General features: G+C 31.6%; 1 protein-coding gene across 2 annotated transcripts in view; it reads right to left on the bottom strand.

Moving 5' to 3' along the window:
- KLHL1 (kelch like family member 1) overlaps positions 1 to 15772 on the bottom strand; it is a 282548-nt gene that overhangs the window by 86095 nt on the left and 180681 nt on the right. For both annotated transcript variants that reach the window (XM_045567731.1, XM_045567733.1), the window contains one exon: positions 15046 to 15232. In XM_045567731.1, coding sequence (XP_045423687.1) covers positions 15046 to 15232 — 187 coding nt within the window. The remainder of the gene's footprint in view (positions 1 to 15045; positions 15233 to 15772) is intronic.

Raw genomic sequence — 15772 nt, 5'->3', positions numbered from 1 at the left:
TAGAGAAAATTTTAGTTATATGCTCATCTCTCAGATAATAACTGGTGGATCCACAATATTAACCTGGCTCTAGAGTCCACTCTGAGAACACTTCTCTTTACAATTAATATATGTAGGCAGAATTTTTAAAAATCCTCCTTCCTGAGATTGAATGACCTATTTTCCAGGACTGTGAATATGGTAAAATATCAGGCCATTGATTGCTATGCTATATGGTACGGTTGACCTTATGATAGGGGTATTATTACCTGTGTTGGCCTGATGACATGACCCTTGAAAGTGCAGAGATTTCTCTGGCTAGGGGTAGAAGGGAAAGGAGAGCTTTCTCCGGTTAGCTGTAGAAGATGAAATCAGAGAGATTTGGAGTATGAGCAAGGCTCACCTGATTGTTGCAGCTTTGAAGATAGAGGGGCCACAGGAGAAGGAATGGGGGGGGCCTTTAGAAGCTGAGAGTGATCCATACATGATAGCCAGGAGTACCTCAGTTCCTCAGTTCTATACCCTCGGGGAATTTATTCTGTCAGCACTCATAATGAACTTGGAAGAAGACTCCAAGCTCCAGGTTAGAGTAAAGCCCATGAGACACCTTGATGTCAGCCTTTTGAGATCTTGAGTAGAGAATCCAGACATGCCATCCAAGACTTCTAACCTACAGAACTCTGAGGTAATAATAGACAGCGGTTGTTTTAAGCCACTAAGTTTGTGGTGATTTGTTACAGCAGCAATACCGTATAGTTTTTTTTTTATCTGTTTTTACAATTTATAAAATATTTGTTTTCCAAGTTCAATAATCTAACTAGAAGATTATAGATACAATACAAATACACAACTGCTTCCCCCATGACAAAAGAAATAGTAGACTCCTTTCTCAAAATATAAAACTGAGAAAAAGTGGTCAAGATGTCATCAAAGTGAGGTTCTGGGTCTCTCTGGAGATGTTCATTCATACAGGAAAATACGATTATTTGGGGGATAGGAATGATAAGAATTAATGCTTATATATTCTATTTTGGCATTACAGCAGCAGGATAGGTTCCAGTATCTATTATTGAAATATTGGGCAATCTCATTTATCTTGAATACAGCACAGAATTCAGTGATAAATGTTTTCTTAACTGACAAAATAGTTGTCACAAAAAACGCCTAGAAAGAAAATAAAGCTCTTTTATTCAACTCACCAGAGTCTCTTAGCTCTTCCTATAACAACTTTTTACTACAATTTTAATGCAATATTGATAAACTCAGTTACCTGACTTCCAAGCCTTTTTACAAACCCATAAACAAGGATGATCTGTGACAACTAAAAGCAGCAATAGCTGACAATGAGGAAGTAATTAGGAAAACATGCATAGAACAATCACTTATGGTTATAAAACAGCAGCAACTCACAAACAAAAATATATTACACCTAAAGAGCATCATGGTTAAACACTGATGATGATCTTGATATTATCAAATCATTAGGAAAAGATTAAGTTACATAAGACGGATTCTCTTTTAAAAAGCAGTTAATAGTCAGAAGCATTTTGGAAAAATTTTAAATCAGAGATATTTTTCATGATACTTGTAACATAACACCTCAAAGTTTAAAGAAAATATGATTACAAAGAATTACTTATTTCTTGAGTTTTTCATAGTATAAGCATTTTATTGACATGCATGTATCCATAAATCTACCAAAAAGATAGCTGTGGAATAACATGTTTATACTTATATAAAAGGTATCATTGCAGGGGAAATATTTTTCAGGCACAAATAAAAGTTTTTATTTTCTAGATAATTTGTTATATTTTATAAAAATAGCCTTGTCAATATTTTAAAGTCATAATAATAATTTCATGTGTGCCAAATAAAAAAACAAAAACATTCCACAGCCATGCTCACTATAAACTATTTGTAAGATAGTCATAGACTGATCTGAGGCTATGTATAGAGATATAAATTTATCATTAAGCATAACGCTATGTTTTGAAGTAACCCTATAAATTTTGAAAATCTAACATTATGCTTAATATTAAACTAATTTCATTAAAATCAGGAAATACAAAAAGATGACTAGTTATTGGCTCATAGCCAAAAGAAAGAAGAGTATAGGACACATTTTTCATTATTTGTATTACATGTAATAGTTCACTTTAATAACCAAAAACTATCAACTTTAAAATCTTAGAAAAAATAAAATATTTCTGGAAGTAGGTAAATCAGAAAAGCAAAATACAAAAATCAACACATTGTTTAATAAAAATATAAATCATCTAGATTGTGAAGAGAAAAACCTATTCAAAATAACACCTCTAAGAGCAAATTATCTCAAAATGAAATCAGCAAGATAAAGGCCAGTTTCAGATAAAGAAAAAATTTAAAACTCTACTGACAGATGTCAGTTGAATGAGTAAAAAAAAGAAAACTATACTGATTTTGAATGAGTGGCATTGCCAAAATTATCATCATATTATATAAATGCAATTAATATATTAATATTTGTACAAGGCATTTATAAAACTATACTGTCATTTCTCTTTAAATTCAATTATAAAATCTGAGGAAATAAATGCTTAAGAAACAGACAATTTCTAATAATAAGAGACAGACAATTCCTCAGGAAAAATCCCCTACCAGATGTTAGAAAATATTGTATAACTATAGAGATTTTAAAAAAACTTACTGATGAAGAAAATATATTAATGATATTAATGAATCTGAAAAGAAAGCCAGAAATAACTCTAATTCATATGAGAATTTTAATATAATAAGTTATACACATGAATGGAAAACATTTTATTATACAAACATAGTACTAAGATACCTCTTTATCCGTTTGTTTTATTTTTTCATCTTCTTAATAAGTGCTCTTGGGACATAAACTCATACTATTAATAACTGTCATTTTCAAATTAAATATTTATTTTTATAACTAACATCATTTGCCAAAAATGAGCCAAACACTTGATATGTATGTTATTATTAAAATACTCTTTGTCCCAATAAACACCTTTTTAAAATATTTTTCTGAATTTTTCTATCTTTTGTTGAAAATAGGGGCATGGATAAATTAAGGGAAAACATGGCTGTCATGACAATTGGGTTCTAGCGGTACTGATTGTATGGGAAAAATATAAATTATTAAAATGTATTTTCGGAAGCATAGTAAAAGAACATGAGGTTCCATTGATCTGCACCTAAACTACAAACCTTTGGAAAATACATTTTTTTCTTTTTCATAAATGAACACACACCCTGACAAAAATATTGTAATTGAAAGCCTTCTATGATGCATAGAGGTTTACTCATTTTTAAATGAAGGCTCACAATTAGTGCCACATTAGGTGACTTGTGCTTATCGCTAAATATTTTGCTTATTCTCTGTGAGTCTTTATCATAGAAGTTAATTTAATGTAGCTCTGGGGAGTTCTCTTTTTCTTTGACAGAAAGTAACCATACATTGGAGGATTAAGATCAAGTATTCATGAAACATATGCAAACACCCACTCAGACTTCTTATCCCATGGTTCTACAAAGGAGACTTAATGTGGAGATAGGATGTATTTATTATCATTTACTGTATATTCACAGGAATATTGATCAAAAAGAATGTACTAAGTGCTCAAGAATTTATAATTATCATGGGCCTTTTATCATAGCACACTATTCCTGATCAATCTGCATTCATCGAAAGATCTAGAGAATATACAATGATGTGGTCTAAATCCTCTGACTATCAAGAGACAAAATAAAGTTACTATTAGAATAAACTTAAAAGAATTTGGCCTATAGTTTTAACCCTGAACTGTCCTCAGAAGAGACACCAGAAATGGTTACAAGACATTCATTCAGATTTGTCTCTTTCCAGTGAAGATAAGGCTATGAAAGGAAACTTCATGGACAGGTGATTCACTTTTTACCTGACAGAGATGAATTTCATCTTTGGATAAAGAACACAGCTTCTGGGGGCTGAAAGTCCCTTGTCTAAAGATTCACTGGGGATGACATAAGCAAGAATTTAACTTAACACATGAGCATCTTTTCTAATTCTACAGATTGGTAAGGAAGTAGATACCCTGTCTTAACTTAGTTCTTTCCCTGGGACCCTTGGGGAGGTAAGGTTCTCCTCTAAAATATCCCTTAGCAACCAGTAAGTGGGTGTCTGTTTCAGAAGATGATTCTTTGTGTGTGAAAAGCAAACTGGTCTTTGGCTGGCAATTTTATTTGTGGTTTCGAGTTGTTTCTACAGCTTTGTTCACACTGGTGACCTTGAACAAGTAATCCCCAATGATATATTTCAAGTTCAAAGAAAAAGTGCTGAAGTGGAGCCAAAGTGACTGAATGGGGTTACTGAGGCAGGCATCAAGTAGGGCAGTACTCAAAAGGGCAAAGATGAAAAAAATAAGATTTCTTTTATTATACTGCCTTCTTCAGAAAGTTATACAGTATTATAAAGTTATTTCTCCCACCTAATTGCAAACACTCAGGTTTCTTTGTCACAGAATTGTAAGTGAATCATTTTCTTAAAGCCATATGATGATTACTACTGAATAAAAAGCTTCAAAAATTATCCAGTTGTAGAATTGCAGTATGAAAAGCTGTTCTTTAAAAGTTCTTGAAAGTGCAGCCTGTCCAGTTCAAGCCAAGGAGGTAAAAATCAGGTCAAGATGGCTAATTTCACCTAGATATCTCACTTTCCATTTTGCCTTTTAACAGTACTGATAATAATGCAAAGAGTGATGAGACAAGTTCAGCATAAAATGATCTGGCCAGTCCTTTGAATAGAAAGAGAAAAATATCAGGAGTTTATTCCTAAAGTCAGATGATTTCTTAATTTAAAATATATAAAAATCCAAGGCACATACTGAATATTACAACACACTAATATATGCTCTATAATAAAATCATCCAATAGAAAATCTCTGGGAAATTAAGTTTTTATTTTATAGCTCATAATCAAAACTTTTCACTCCTTTGTAATTTTCTTCATCGCCTTCCCACCACATTCTTCTTATTAGCCACACTAGGAATATTTCCTTTGAATTTACATGAAAGATTTAAGGCTCTCTGATAAGACACCTGGCTGTGAATTAAAATCAATAATTGACTTGTGGCTGCATCTAGGCTGTCAATGCAAAAAATATAGAAAGAAAGGATGCTTTTAATTCTCCTTCAGCTTTTCACTCAGTTAATCACTATCTAATGGAACAGTCACTGCACTGTGGGCTTGGCATGCTATCTGCATACTTGGCATTTTTTTAGGCATCATTGTGTTCACAGCTATCATACATAAGGTGATAAACAGAACAATCTAAGAGTAAAATTTTCTTATTATTTTCTCTACTTCATCTCCAAAGATTATCAATTTGAAAGATTCTCAACTTTTAATTTGGTTTACTCTTTCTTTGAAACTAAATAGTCTATTATAAATGCCTTAATTAAAGCCAGAAAGGCTCTCTGCTTGCCTGCTGTCATCCTGTGAGTAGGAAAGAGCACTATGGCAGTAAAATGGATACAGTTTTGATCCTATTTCATAATTAATAATTTCTAATTATTGTGACAGAAAGTTTTAAAAAGCTCCTTTTTTGCTAATTTGGGAGAAAAAATATTAGCAGCATTATCAGAAAATGACATTTTCTATTCAGCATATGAGTACCTACACAAGCAATTTGAATCTGATAGAATCATAATTAGACTGCCAAATATATAAAATAATTATTAATTTCTGCCCATGCTTCAGAAGCAGGCAGTGGCAACGGTCACTAAGAGAGATTCTTGAGTCACTTAAAAGGAATAAAGGCAATGAATTATGCACAATAAAAATATCTCAAACTAGAATCTTATGACAGTAGGCCAAGCAAATATTAAGAATAATATGTGTGAAAATAATTTATTTGTATAATTGCTATAAAATATATTTAATTATACTATCCTTATAATAAAGAATGATTGCTGTTTTAAAATAATTACCTGATAAAGAACATACTGATATTGATGTTGAAATTTTGATGCATATAAAATTTAGAAAACAATGGCAAATAAATATAGTGTGTTTAAAATATATATGTGTACATTAGTTATGAAAAAGCATAACTTTATGTTTTTATAATTTAACTCATCATTCATAAACTTCCTTTCAAAAGAAACTTTGTTTAGAAGTCAAAAGCTTGCTACCGGGACCTTACCTATTAACTGAATTTGCTCTGTGAAGCCACAGTAGCTTCAACTCCAATGAATAGAGGCTTAGATGTGAAAAAAAATTGCCAGCAATGAATAATATATGTCATAACATTTCAAAATATCACTCCCACCATTTCATAGTGAATCAGCATTCAGTTAAGTTACATGTATCCTTGCATTGACATATCTCAAAATGTCTCAAAGAGGTAGGTAATGTTATTATTCCTATTTTACATATGAAGCACACCCACATTTAGACTATTTAATTACCTTGTTAAAGTTTACAAGGCTCACACAACTATTTCAATTTTATTAAAATGGTAATATCATGCACCCCAAAGATATTTGGGGCTGTTGGTGAGAGGTTAGGCTCTAAAGTAAGAATGTAAGGCACAAATACTGGAATAATTAAAATTATTTTTAAAAAATTTCTTACATTTTTATTAAATGCATATTAGATATTAGACTAGATGAATAAATACATGTATATGTAGCTATATTTATACAAGTTTAAATCTAGTATGAAAACATAATTTTAGTTTGATATTTTCTTATTGTTGATAAAATACTCTAGTTTTCTTTTTTATAATTTGCTTTTATATAAAATAAAAAATAAGTAACTAAATGTGAAACTATACTCTCAACACTACATGGATATTGGGACTTTCTAAGCCACCAGCATTTTCACTTCTCCTACCTCTCACTCCACAGAAATTGAAGTTGATGTCACTCTTATCATTCAAATTCACTTTTTTCTCTCTCTCTCCAGATATGGTTGAATTCCTTGAGTAATATGTATAGTTAATATGACTCCAGTGTAATAGGGTAAATTAAATGTTCTTTTCCACTTGGGTATTTATTCATGAATTTTGTTCTCACTGTTTAATCATCTCTTGGTGAGCATATCATTATGTGCACACATCATTACCTACAAGTGTATGTTTGTATTTCTGAATCACATTAAGTGCTGCATGTTTCTAAAAGCATTCTTTAAAAGTCAGGCATCAAGACTACTTGAGTGTGAAACAGAATTCATGTAAAAGTCTTCAAAAGCTTTGACATTAAATAATGCATCCTATAATTCTGTTATATCAAAAACACTTCACATGCATAAAAATGCCAAAGAAGTCCAGGCTGTTATACAACATATGAAATGTTATTAGTAGAAAAGACCATGAAGAAGCAAATAAAGTTACTAATGATTTGTCATAATGAAAATTAGCCATAATGAAAATAGCACCTTTTTGGTGATTCATTTGGCGATATGTTGGTATAGTTTCCAAGCAGTAAGAAAATATTTTCTGTTTTACTTTTCATGAATACTTTTTTTTTACAAGACAAAAAAATGTATTACAAATGTAATACATGGTAAATATAATATAAATTTTAATATCAGCATATGTCTATCTTAAACATAATTGTACAGTCGTCACAAAAATACTCGTACATGACTATTTACAGAAGCTTTATTTATAATAGCTAAAACTGAAAATATTCCAGCTTTCCATAAACAGGAGAATAGATAAACAGGTTACTATTAATCAGTTAAAAAGAATGAACTAGTGACATACACATCAACATGAATGAATCCCCAAAATGTTAAGCTGATTGAAATAAATCTTAGATAAAATAGTACAAAATGTGTGATTCCATGCACATGAAATTGAAAAATAGGCAAAACTAATGTAAGTTTGAAAAACATTCAAAGGAGTGGTTATCTTTGGAGATGCAGAAAACTCATAGAAGTAAAGTTGGTGGTTCACCAGGGCTTGGGAGTGGGAGGTGGAGAGTGGGAAGACGTTGGTCAAAGGGTACAAACATTTCAGCTAGACAAGAGTAATAAGTTAAAGAGATCTATTCCATAACACTATGACTATAGCAATGTATTATATACTTGAAAATTGTTGAAAGAGTAGATTTTAACTGTCTCACCACTGAAAAATGGTAAGTAGGTGAGGTAATTTATATGTTAACTAGCTTGATGTAGCCACTGCACAATGTATATGTATTTCAAAGTATCATAGTGGATACTTTAAATATAAAATAAATTTTATTTCTCAATGAAAAATAATCAATTTGCTTTTTCATATAACTTGTGCATTGAAGAGAAAATAGGACCATGAAAGTTAAATTTTAAAAAACATGAGTGATTTAGAATATTTGTAATGACTTTTATTTTAATAGGAATGTGACCTTAATAAATTTGTATTCATGTATATAAATTTTCTGGACATTGAGTACACATATTTTTGGACATTTAAAAATACTAATTTTGTGGGGTTTTATTCCTATTATTAGAATAAAATTTTAACGTGTAGGTTGAATTTAATTCAACATGTTATATTACATTTGAAAATACATAATTAAAAGGTAAAGTACATAAGAAATTGATAAAACAAGGAATTTGAAAGTAAGGGGGATTATAAAATACTTATAATTTTGTGTGCATAAAAATTAACTTACCAAACATGAAAGGGAAATAAATGTAATATAATAGCATATTCAAAATTTTCAAGCACATACTTTCATATATTCCTAATGTATTCTCTAAAATCATAAAATAAAATTTATTTAGCTGGCCTGGGACTTTTTTATTTACATACCGTACTAAAAAATGAATTCTTATCTTTAGTAAAATCTTGGAAAAAATTAATAAGAATTGAAGTATGTCAGGTTTTTCACTGGCATTTAATAAAAAGTAATTCTTAGCATCATTAAGAGGTTAAATGTGGGTAAAAGAGTAGAAGAAATGATACAAATTTTGGAATTATACAACCCTCTAGATTTAAACTCTACCTTAACTATTTACTAAATCATAGAAATTAAGAAAGTTTCTGAACCTCTGTCAAAATCAAAATGTACTAGAAAAATACTGTCACATTAGTTTTTCGTACGAAGTAAATGAAATTTTGTATATGGAAGTATTTGAAAAGAAGTATTTAAAGTATATGTCATTGATGAAATAATTTTATTTTTCCAAATGATTAATTACTTAGGAAAAATATCCTAGAATCCCTAATATTTTTTTTTCTGCTTGAAGAGTCCTATGGGAAAAGTATTTAGGTAACAGCAATTTTCTGTTTACATTTTGCTTTTCACTTCTTGAAAATAGTACAAGGGAGAGCTTCATATTAATATAAAACTTATGCTGGGAAACAGTATATTTTACATCAAAGCTAATGTTTCATGAATATGCGTTATTTGTCCATTTTGGACATCTACTAACATCAGTTATGTCGGTTGTAATATAAATTTAGTAGATGTTTACTGAAAGCCCAGAATTAGTAACAAGTATTTCTAAAATTAGAAACATAATTATATATCCTGTTTCCAAATTGCTTATTGTTTAGAAAAAGGAATTAATCTATTATAGTAAAACAAATGAGTATTCAGGAATTTGTACTTGTAGATCTGAATATTTGCTAATGATCCCTCAGATCCAAGACATGTATCAATTTATGTTTAGGCTCCTGATTTTGAATTACATTCACTATTAGAAGAATGTGTGGAATTTGATCAAATTGTTAATGAATGATCATCTACATTATAATAGGAGATGTTCTAATTTAATGCATGAGATAATTTAATACCTTGAGATAGGATTATACTCTCCATTATAGATATCTGGAAGTTATATCTGAATATAATACTACTAAACTTATAAATACTCCAAACTTAACCATGGAAATGGTTACTTCACAAATATGTAAAATGTTTGAAAAAGTTCAAGGTCTTAATAGTTTCATTTCAAACAAAATACCGAATTTCCTAAAATTATAGTACATAATACAAATAAAATAATCTACAAAGGGAAATTTAGAATAAAAAGGAAACTGCAGGCTTCTACTTGATGGAAAATAGAAGACTCATTTTGAAATTTCCTCTAATTATAATGTTGGGGTTCGGGATTGGTAATCTTCTCTGTTCTTGGTTCTTGGTGTGCTCTTGGCCAAAGAATGACCAGACATACTGAAAGCAAGGTAAGCACGAAACAAGATTTATTGAGGAGAGAAAGATAGGACTACAGAGAGAGTAAGATACAGGTTTACAGAATAAAAACAAGATATGTTCGCTGCAGAGCAGGGAACAGGACTCTTTTCATCAAAAGGCCTTGGTTATGGTCTAGGTCTGGTTTTACAGTGTCTGGATTGGGCCCTCTTGGGCCTCGTGGTTCAGACCATCACGGGACCACTTTGAAGGATAATGGGGAGTTATAACCTGAGTCTTAACTTCGCATGCGGATGTCCCATGAGCCTCTCCCAAAGCCGGTTGTTCCAGGTCACTTTCCAGACTCTGTTGTATCTATGCAGTTTGGCCTGTGGACTAGCGAGTCCTCTGCATTTTTCTGGAGTTGGCACACTAAGTTCTGATTGGCAGATTTGTAGGGGGTTCCCTCGTCTCCCAGGTGTGGTAGTCACTTGCTTTGTCCCCAGGAGGGCCTGGAGGTCCCTAGCTGTCTACCTAACAATAATACTAGTATACCTATACAAATTACAAAACTTTTTTACGTTTCTTGACTTAAATTAAAATAAAAGGTCTCTTCAACAGCACAGCCAAATAGCTGAAAGAATAGTGAGGTGAAACTTAGGAGAGAGCTAAAGGACTAAGGAAGCCAGCATTTCCTTGGGTCAATGTTTACACTAATGATAACATCTGGAGCATCTGCCTTGATAAACACAAGATAGGAGAACAAGGAACCAGAGCTGCTGCATTAAGCCTGGCTCATTAAAGAGGGCTAAGTTAGTGGTGCAGTGGTTCTTGTTGGAAGCAGACTCAGTCTCCCTGGAGGAAAGCATCTGCAGTTTAGGCCCCTAAAAGTCCCACAGAGTAAAAGAAATTAACTACGACTTTAAAATAATATTATCGAAAACACAAGGAATCAAACTGACAGGATTGAGTGTTACTGGAAACAACAAATAGCAGATTTACACCTCTAAGCTTTTAGATGTTGGAATTATTAGCTCCATGACATAAAATAAAACATGAAAGAGTTAAGAAATCAAGAATAAAATGAAAAAAATAAGTAAGATAAAAACATCAAAAATGATCATATAAAATTGAAAAAACTTGAGAAATCTCAGAAATAGACAATGTTAAAATTAAAAACACACATGGATATCTGCTTATAACTAATGGATTAGCTTGTATCAGATAAACAATCCTCCAATGTAACAATAGAACTCCAGTTTTAAATACAAAAACAAGCTGTTTTAAAATGTTAGACAGCAGAAAAGACAGCTAACACTTAAAAGGCCAAAATGACAGAAAGAAGGGATGTGAACTCAAACGAGGCCAACATTCTTTGCCATTTTTCCCTTGAGAAATCACTGACTGATTCACAGACAGTGCCGTGCTGAGAGGCCTTGATGCATATTGACTGAGGCCTCTGAGCAGGCTCCTGGGGCTTGGGAGACACAAACTGCAGTTCAGGGAAACCAAGCAGTTAGGACTGTAGGCTCAGATCCCTCAGAAAAGAGAATGATGGGCATCATCGGTTGCTTGCTTGTCTTCTCTGGGCACTTGCTGATTTCCAAAACAGATAAAACAAGGGGCAAAAATTCAGACACAAAATGGAAGCTAAGATGCTAAATGTAGCTTGTGAATATTTGCAAGGCACAGTTATATCTTAGAACTAGGTAGAACTACTTCTTCTGAGGTCAAAATAAAATGACATTTAGGGCTCACTGGGGACGAATGGCCCTGACATAAACATTGAAAGCAAAACAGGAGAAAGGCAGCCTCCACAAATACCAAATCTCAGTTTCAAATCATCCAATTCTTGTTTGGATGTCTAGATTGTCTGTCTAAAGAAAAATAAATTCTGTCTGAGAGAAATTAATGTTATCCAGAACCCCTATATGTTTTCTTACACAAAATTCATCATCTTTTCAACAATTGCCAGGCATGTTATGTACTCCCTATGTATTTACAGCAAACTTCTAAAGTATTAAAATTGTTCCTTTTTAAATAAAGAGAATGACAGGACTGTATCATAGACTGTTTCTGTTGACCTTCAAACTATATGGTATAGCCAGCCCATTAGCTCAAGATACGGCAATATCAAAACCACAATGAGATATCACCTAACCCCAGTGAGATTGGCCTCTTATCAAAAAATCCCCAAACAACAAATGCTGGCGAGGATGTGGAGAGATAGGAACACTCTTACACTGCTGGTGGCACTGCAAATTAGTGCAAGCTCTGTGGAAAAGAATTGGGAGATACCTCCAAGAACTAAAAATAGAAATATCGTTCGATCCAGCAATAGAACTATTAGGCATCTACCCAAAAGAGCAAAAGACATCCTATAATAAAGACATCTGCACCCGAATGTTTATGACAGCACAATTCACTATTGCAAGGATGTGGAAACAACCCAAGTGCCCGTCAATTCATGAGTGGATTATTAAAATTTGGTATATGTATACAATGGAATATTTACTCAATTATAAGAAACAATGGTGATCTAGCACCTCTTATATTTTCCTGGATAGAGCTTGAGCCTATTATCTGAAGTGAGGTATCACAAGATCAGAAGAATAGGCTCCCCAGGTACTCGTCATCAAATTGACACTAACTGATCAACACTATGGTGCTCACATGGTAGTAATATTCTCCAGGGATTAGGGGGTTGTGGCGGGGGTAAACTCACTACTAGTGAACTCGGTGAGCATTGTAGAGGGGAAGGGCAAGCCTCTAATCCTCACCTGGGTGAGGCAAAGTCATAAAATGTAACCAAAATGTTTCTACCCTCATAATATCCTGAAATAAAAATAAATAAATAAAAAAGGATACCTCAATAATGTATGTAATAACTAGAAGAGAGGGTATTAACATATCATTATTCATCATTATATATATATGATTAAATACATTAAAATTAAAATACAAAAAAGTTAAACATCACTAGTAAGAAGAGAAATATAAATAAAATGACAAGAATTTGGGAGCTTATTATATAGTTCTTTCTACTTTGTTATGTTAATATAGAACAAGTTCATAATAAAAAGTTTTTTTAAGATAGGACAATTTTTGACAAGACAGTAACACTGGCACTCTGTATAATTTGGTGATACTATAGACTCATATATTTTCTGGAAAGAAATCAGTTCATATGTCACAAAAGCTTTACCTTCCCATCTACTAATTTTTAATCTAAGAGTCTGTTTAAGGAAACACTCAGAGATTAGGGTAAACTTTTATGTATGCAAATGTTAATGGTGCCATTTTTTACAGAAAAAAAGAACTGAGTCTCACCAAGGTGTTTAATAATAGAGTTAAGCTCAAGTAAAATGTGACATTTTCATTTAAATAAGAATTAGCTATTTGAAACAATGGCTTTCAAAAATTTAATAAAGTATACATTCTCACATACAATGTAAGTAGTGAATAAAATCAACAAAAGTAACAACTTCGGGTATGTTAATAAATCCAAATATACATATTTTCAGATACCTATCTATATAATGTCACAGAGAGGAAGATGAAGACAAATATAAATAGGTTTATTCCTATATAAATGTAGATATATAGGTATAGAGATATATGTGTGTATGTACATGCTTGTATATATGAGATGGTTTTTGAAATAACCATCAAAATTGCCAACCAGATTCTGTCTTTTGAGATAGAAGTAACCCAGATGGATGAGATTCCCTTTAAAGGGCTTCCTACCTCAATAATAGCATATTCTAAGGTTCAGCACCTCCTTCCAGTATCTTTATTTTTTTCTTACAAGTGCCTATATCCATCTCATATGGCAAGAAACATTTTGCCCTTTACTGTCTTGGTTTGCAATGTACCTGTAAAGGAATTCTAGATTTTTAGTCTTCTTTAATTATCATATGTTGATATTTTAGTGCTCATTTAATAAGAGAATTACTAGAAAGCAACTTCCCAGTAAATAGGAGTTACATTTAAAAAAAATTAAACTGTGAAAGCCATCTAATAACCACAAGATGTCTTTCAGAAAGACAACTAAGGCATTCTCTATTGATTAAACAAATTGTTTCCCTTCAGGTGCTATTTTGGAATCTCAGTTCACAGCGTTTGAAAGAGATTTTGTTGCTTTGTTCTGATTTTTTCAAATAAGAAATTCTTTTAAAAGAGGTCGAACATGTGGTCACAGTCTATTATTTCCAACTGCAGTGTTTTACATGTATTTAAAATACATTATCATATCATCATTTGGACACAAACATATGAAAATTGAATTTTGCATATTATTTGTCTCGTGTACTGGTTCAAGAATCTTAAAACACACATAAGAAAATCTAGAGAGGACAAATATTCATAGAGATTTTTCCAATAATTATAGAAAAGTAAGAATAAAATCTTCAAATGTATGTGTTCAGTTTTTAAACAAATCATTTACTTCCTTTTGAAGAACTATATTGGTAAACACAATTAATTATGTAAATTACAACTTCCACCATGATTATTATAATTGCCTATTATTTGTCTGGTTTGCATGTGAGATTCTCAACTCCTCAAAGATGGAGACTCTCTCCATAACTGTACTCTCAGCAAGCATGTGCCTGGCACATTACATTTATTAGCATTGAAATACAGTTCGCAATATATCCAACAAATTATTTGGGCTGTGTTTTCTAAGTACGTGCTTCAAATTTCCTTTTCATTTCATATGAAGTCTTGTATATAATACATAAGAAATGGACAAAGAATTTAAAGACGAATAAGAAAAACAGCAACTACAGGCCAAAAATAAGAGATGACCTTTTAATATTATTTCTCTTAATCTTAAATCATAATGATTAAAGATAAGTTTATGTGAGTTTTGTTGGTATTATACACATTACCATATTAGAATTATGTCATGATATAACATAGGATATGTATTTATTTGAATCTAGAATTATATACCTTTGTTGTTGTCCATTCCTCCTACAGCATACAGAGTTCCAACTGTAGATTTTCTGGGTTTAGTTCTCGGACTTTGCATTAAAGTTCTTCTTTCTGGCAACAGATGATATTTCATTGCTTCCAAAATCAGCTTTTGACATTCCAGATCATTCTTAAATAATGCATGGTTTTCGAGGTCAGCTAATATCTGTGAATAATACACAATCACTGTTAATAATGCTTTGTAAAGGAATGAGCATTTTGATGTCAGTACTTAAAATTAGAAGTTTAATGTCACCAATATCACCCCTTTCTCGAGAGGGAAGCAGAAGTAAGAATTCATTACACTGACAAATAAAAACAAATAAACTGCATGGCTTTCAAGAGAGACAGAATAAATATTATTTTTGATTCAATATTATTTTTTATTTTACTATACGGAGTAAAAATGTACTACTGTAGATCACTTTTTCTGTTCCTTTTTATTACAATAGCTGTTTGTAAATCAAGTATAGTTGCCTATGTTGGCTATAAACACATTTGGTGAAGGAAATTAAAAAGTATCTTTGAACAAATTAAGTCATAACAAACCTATCATAAGTATTCATATATTTAATTTAAGTTGTTCTAAGTATAGTTTAAACCCCTTTCAAATTCAAAATAACTTGATGAAAATTAAAACAAAATTACTCTTAACATCTAAGTATGCAATCAATTGAGAAGTTGTAATATCAGGCAAAGTAATAGT

Source organism: Lemur catta, chromosome 13, assembly GCF_020740605.2.
Source record: "Lemur catta isolate mLemCat1 chromosome 13, mLemCat1.pri, whole genome shotgun sequence".
NCBI lineage: Eukaryota > Metazoa > Chordata > Mammalia > Primates > Lemuridae > Lemur > Lemur catta.
The sequence above is the reverse complement of the archived record's forward strand: the minus strand, read 5'-3'. Positions and strand labels throughout refer to the sequence as shown.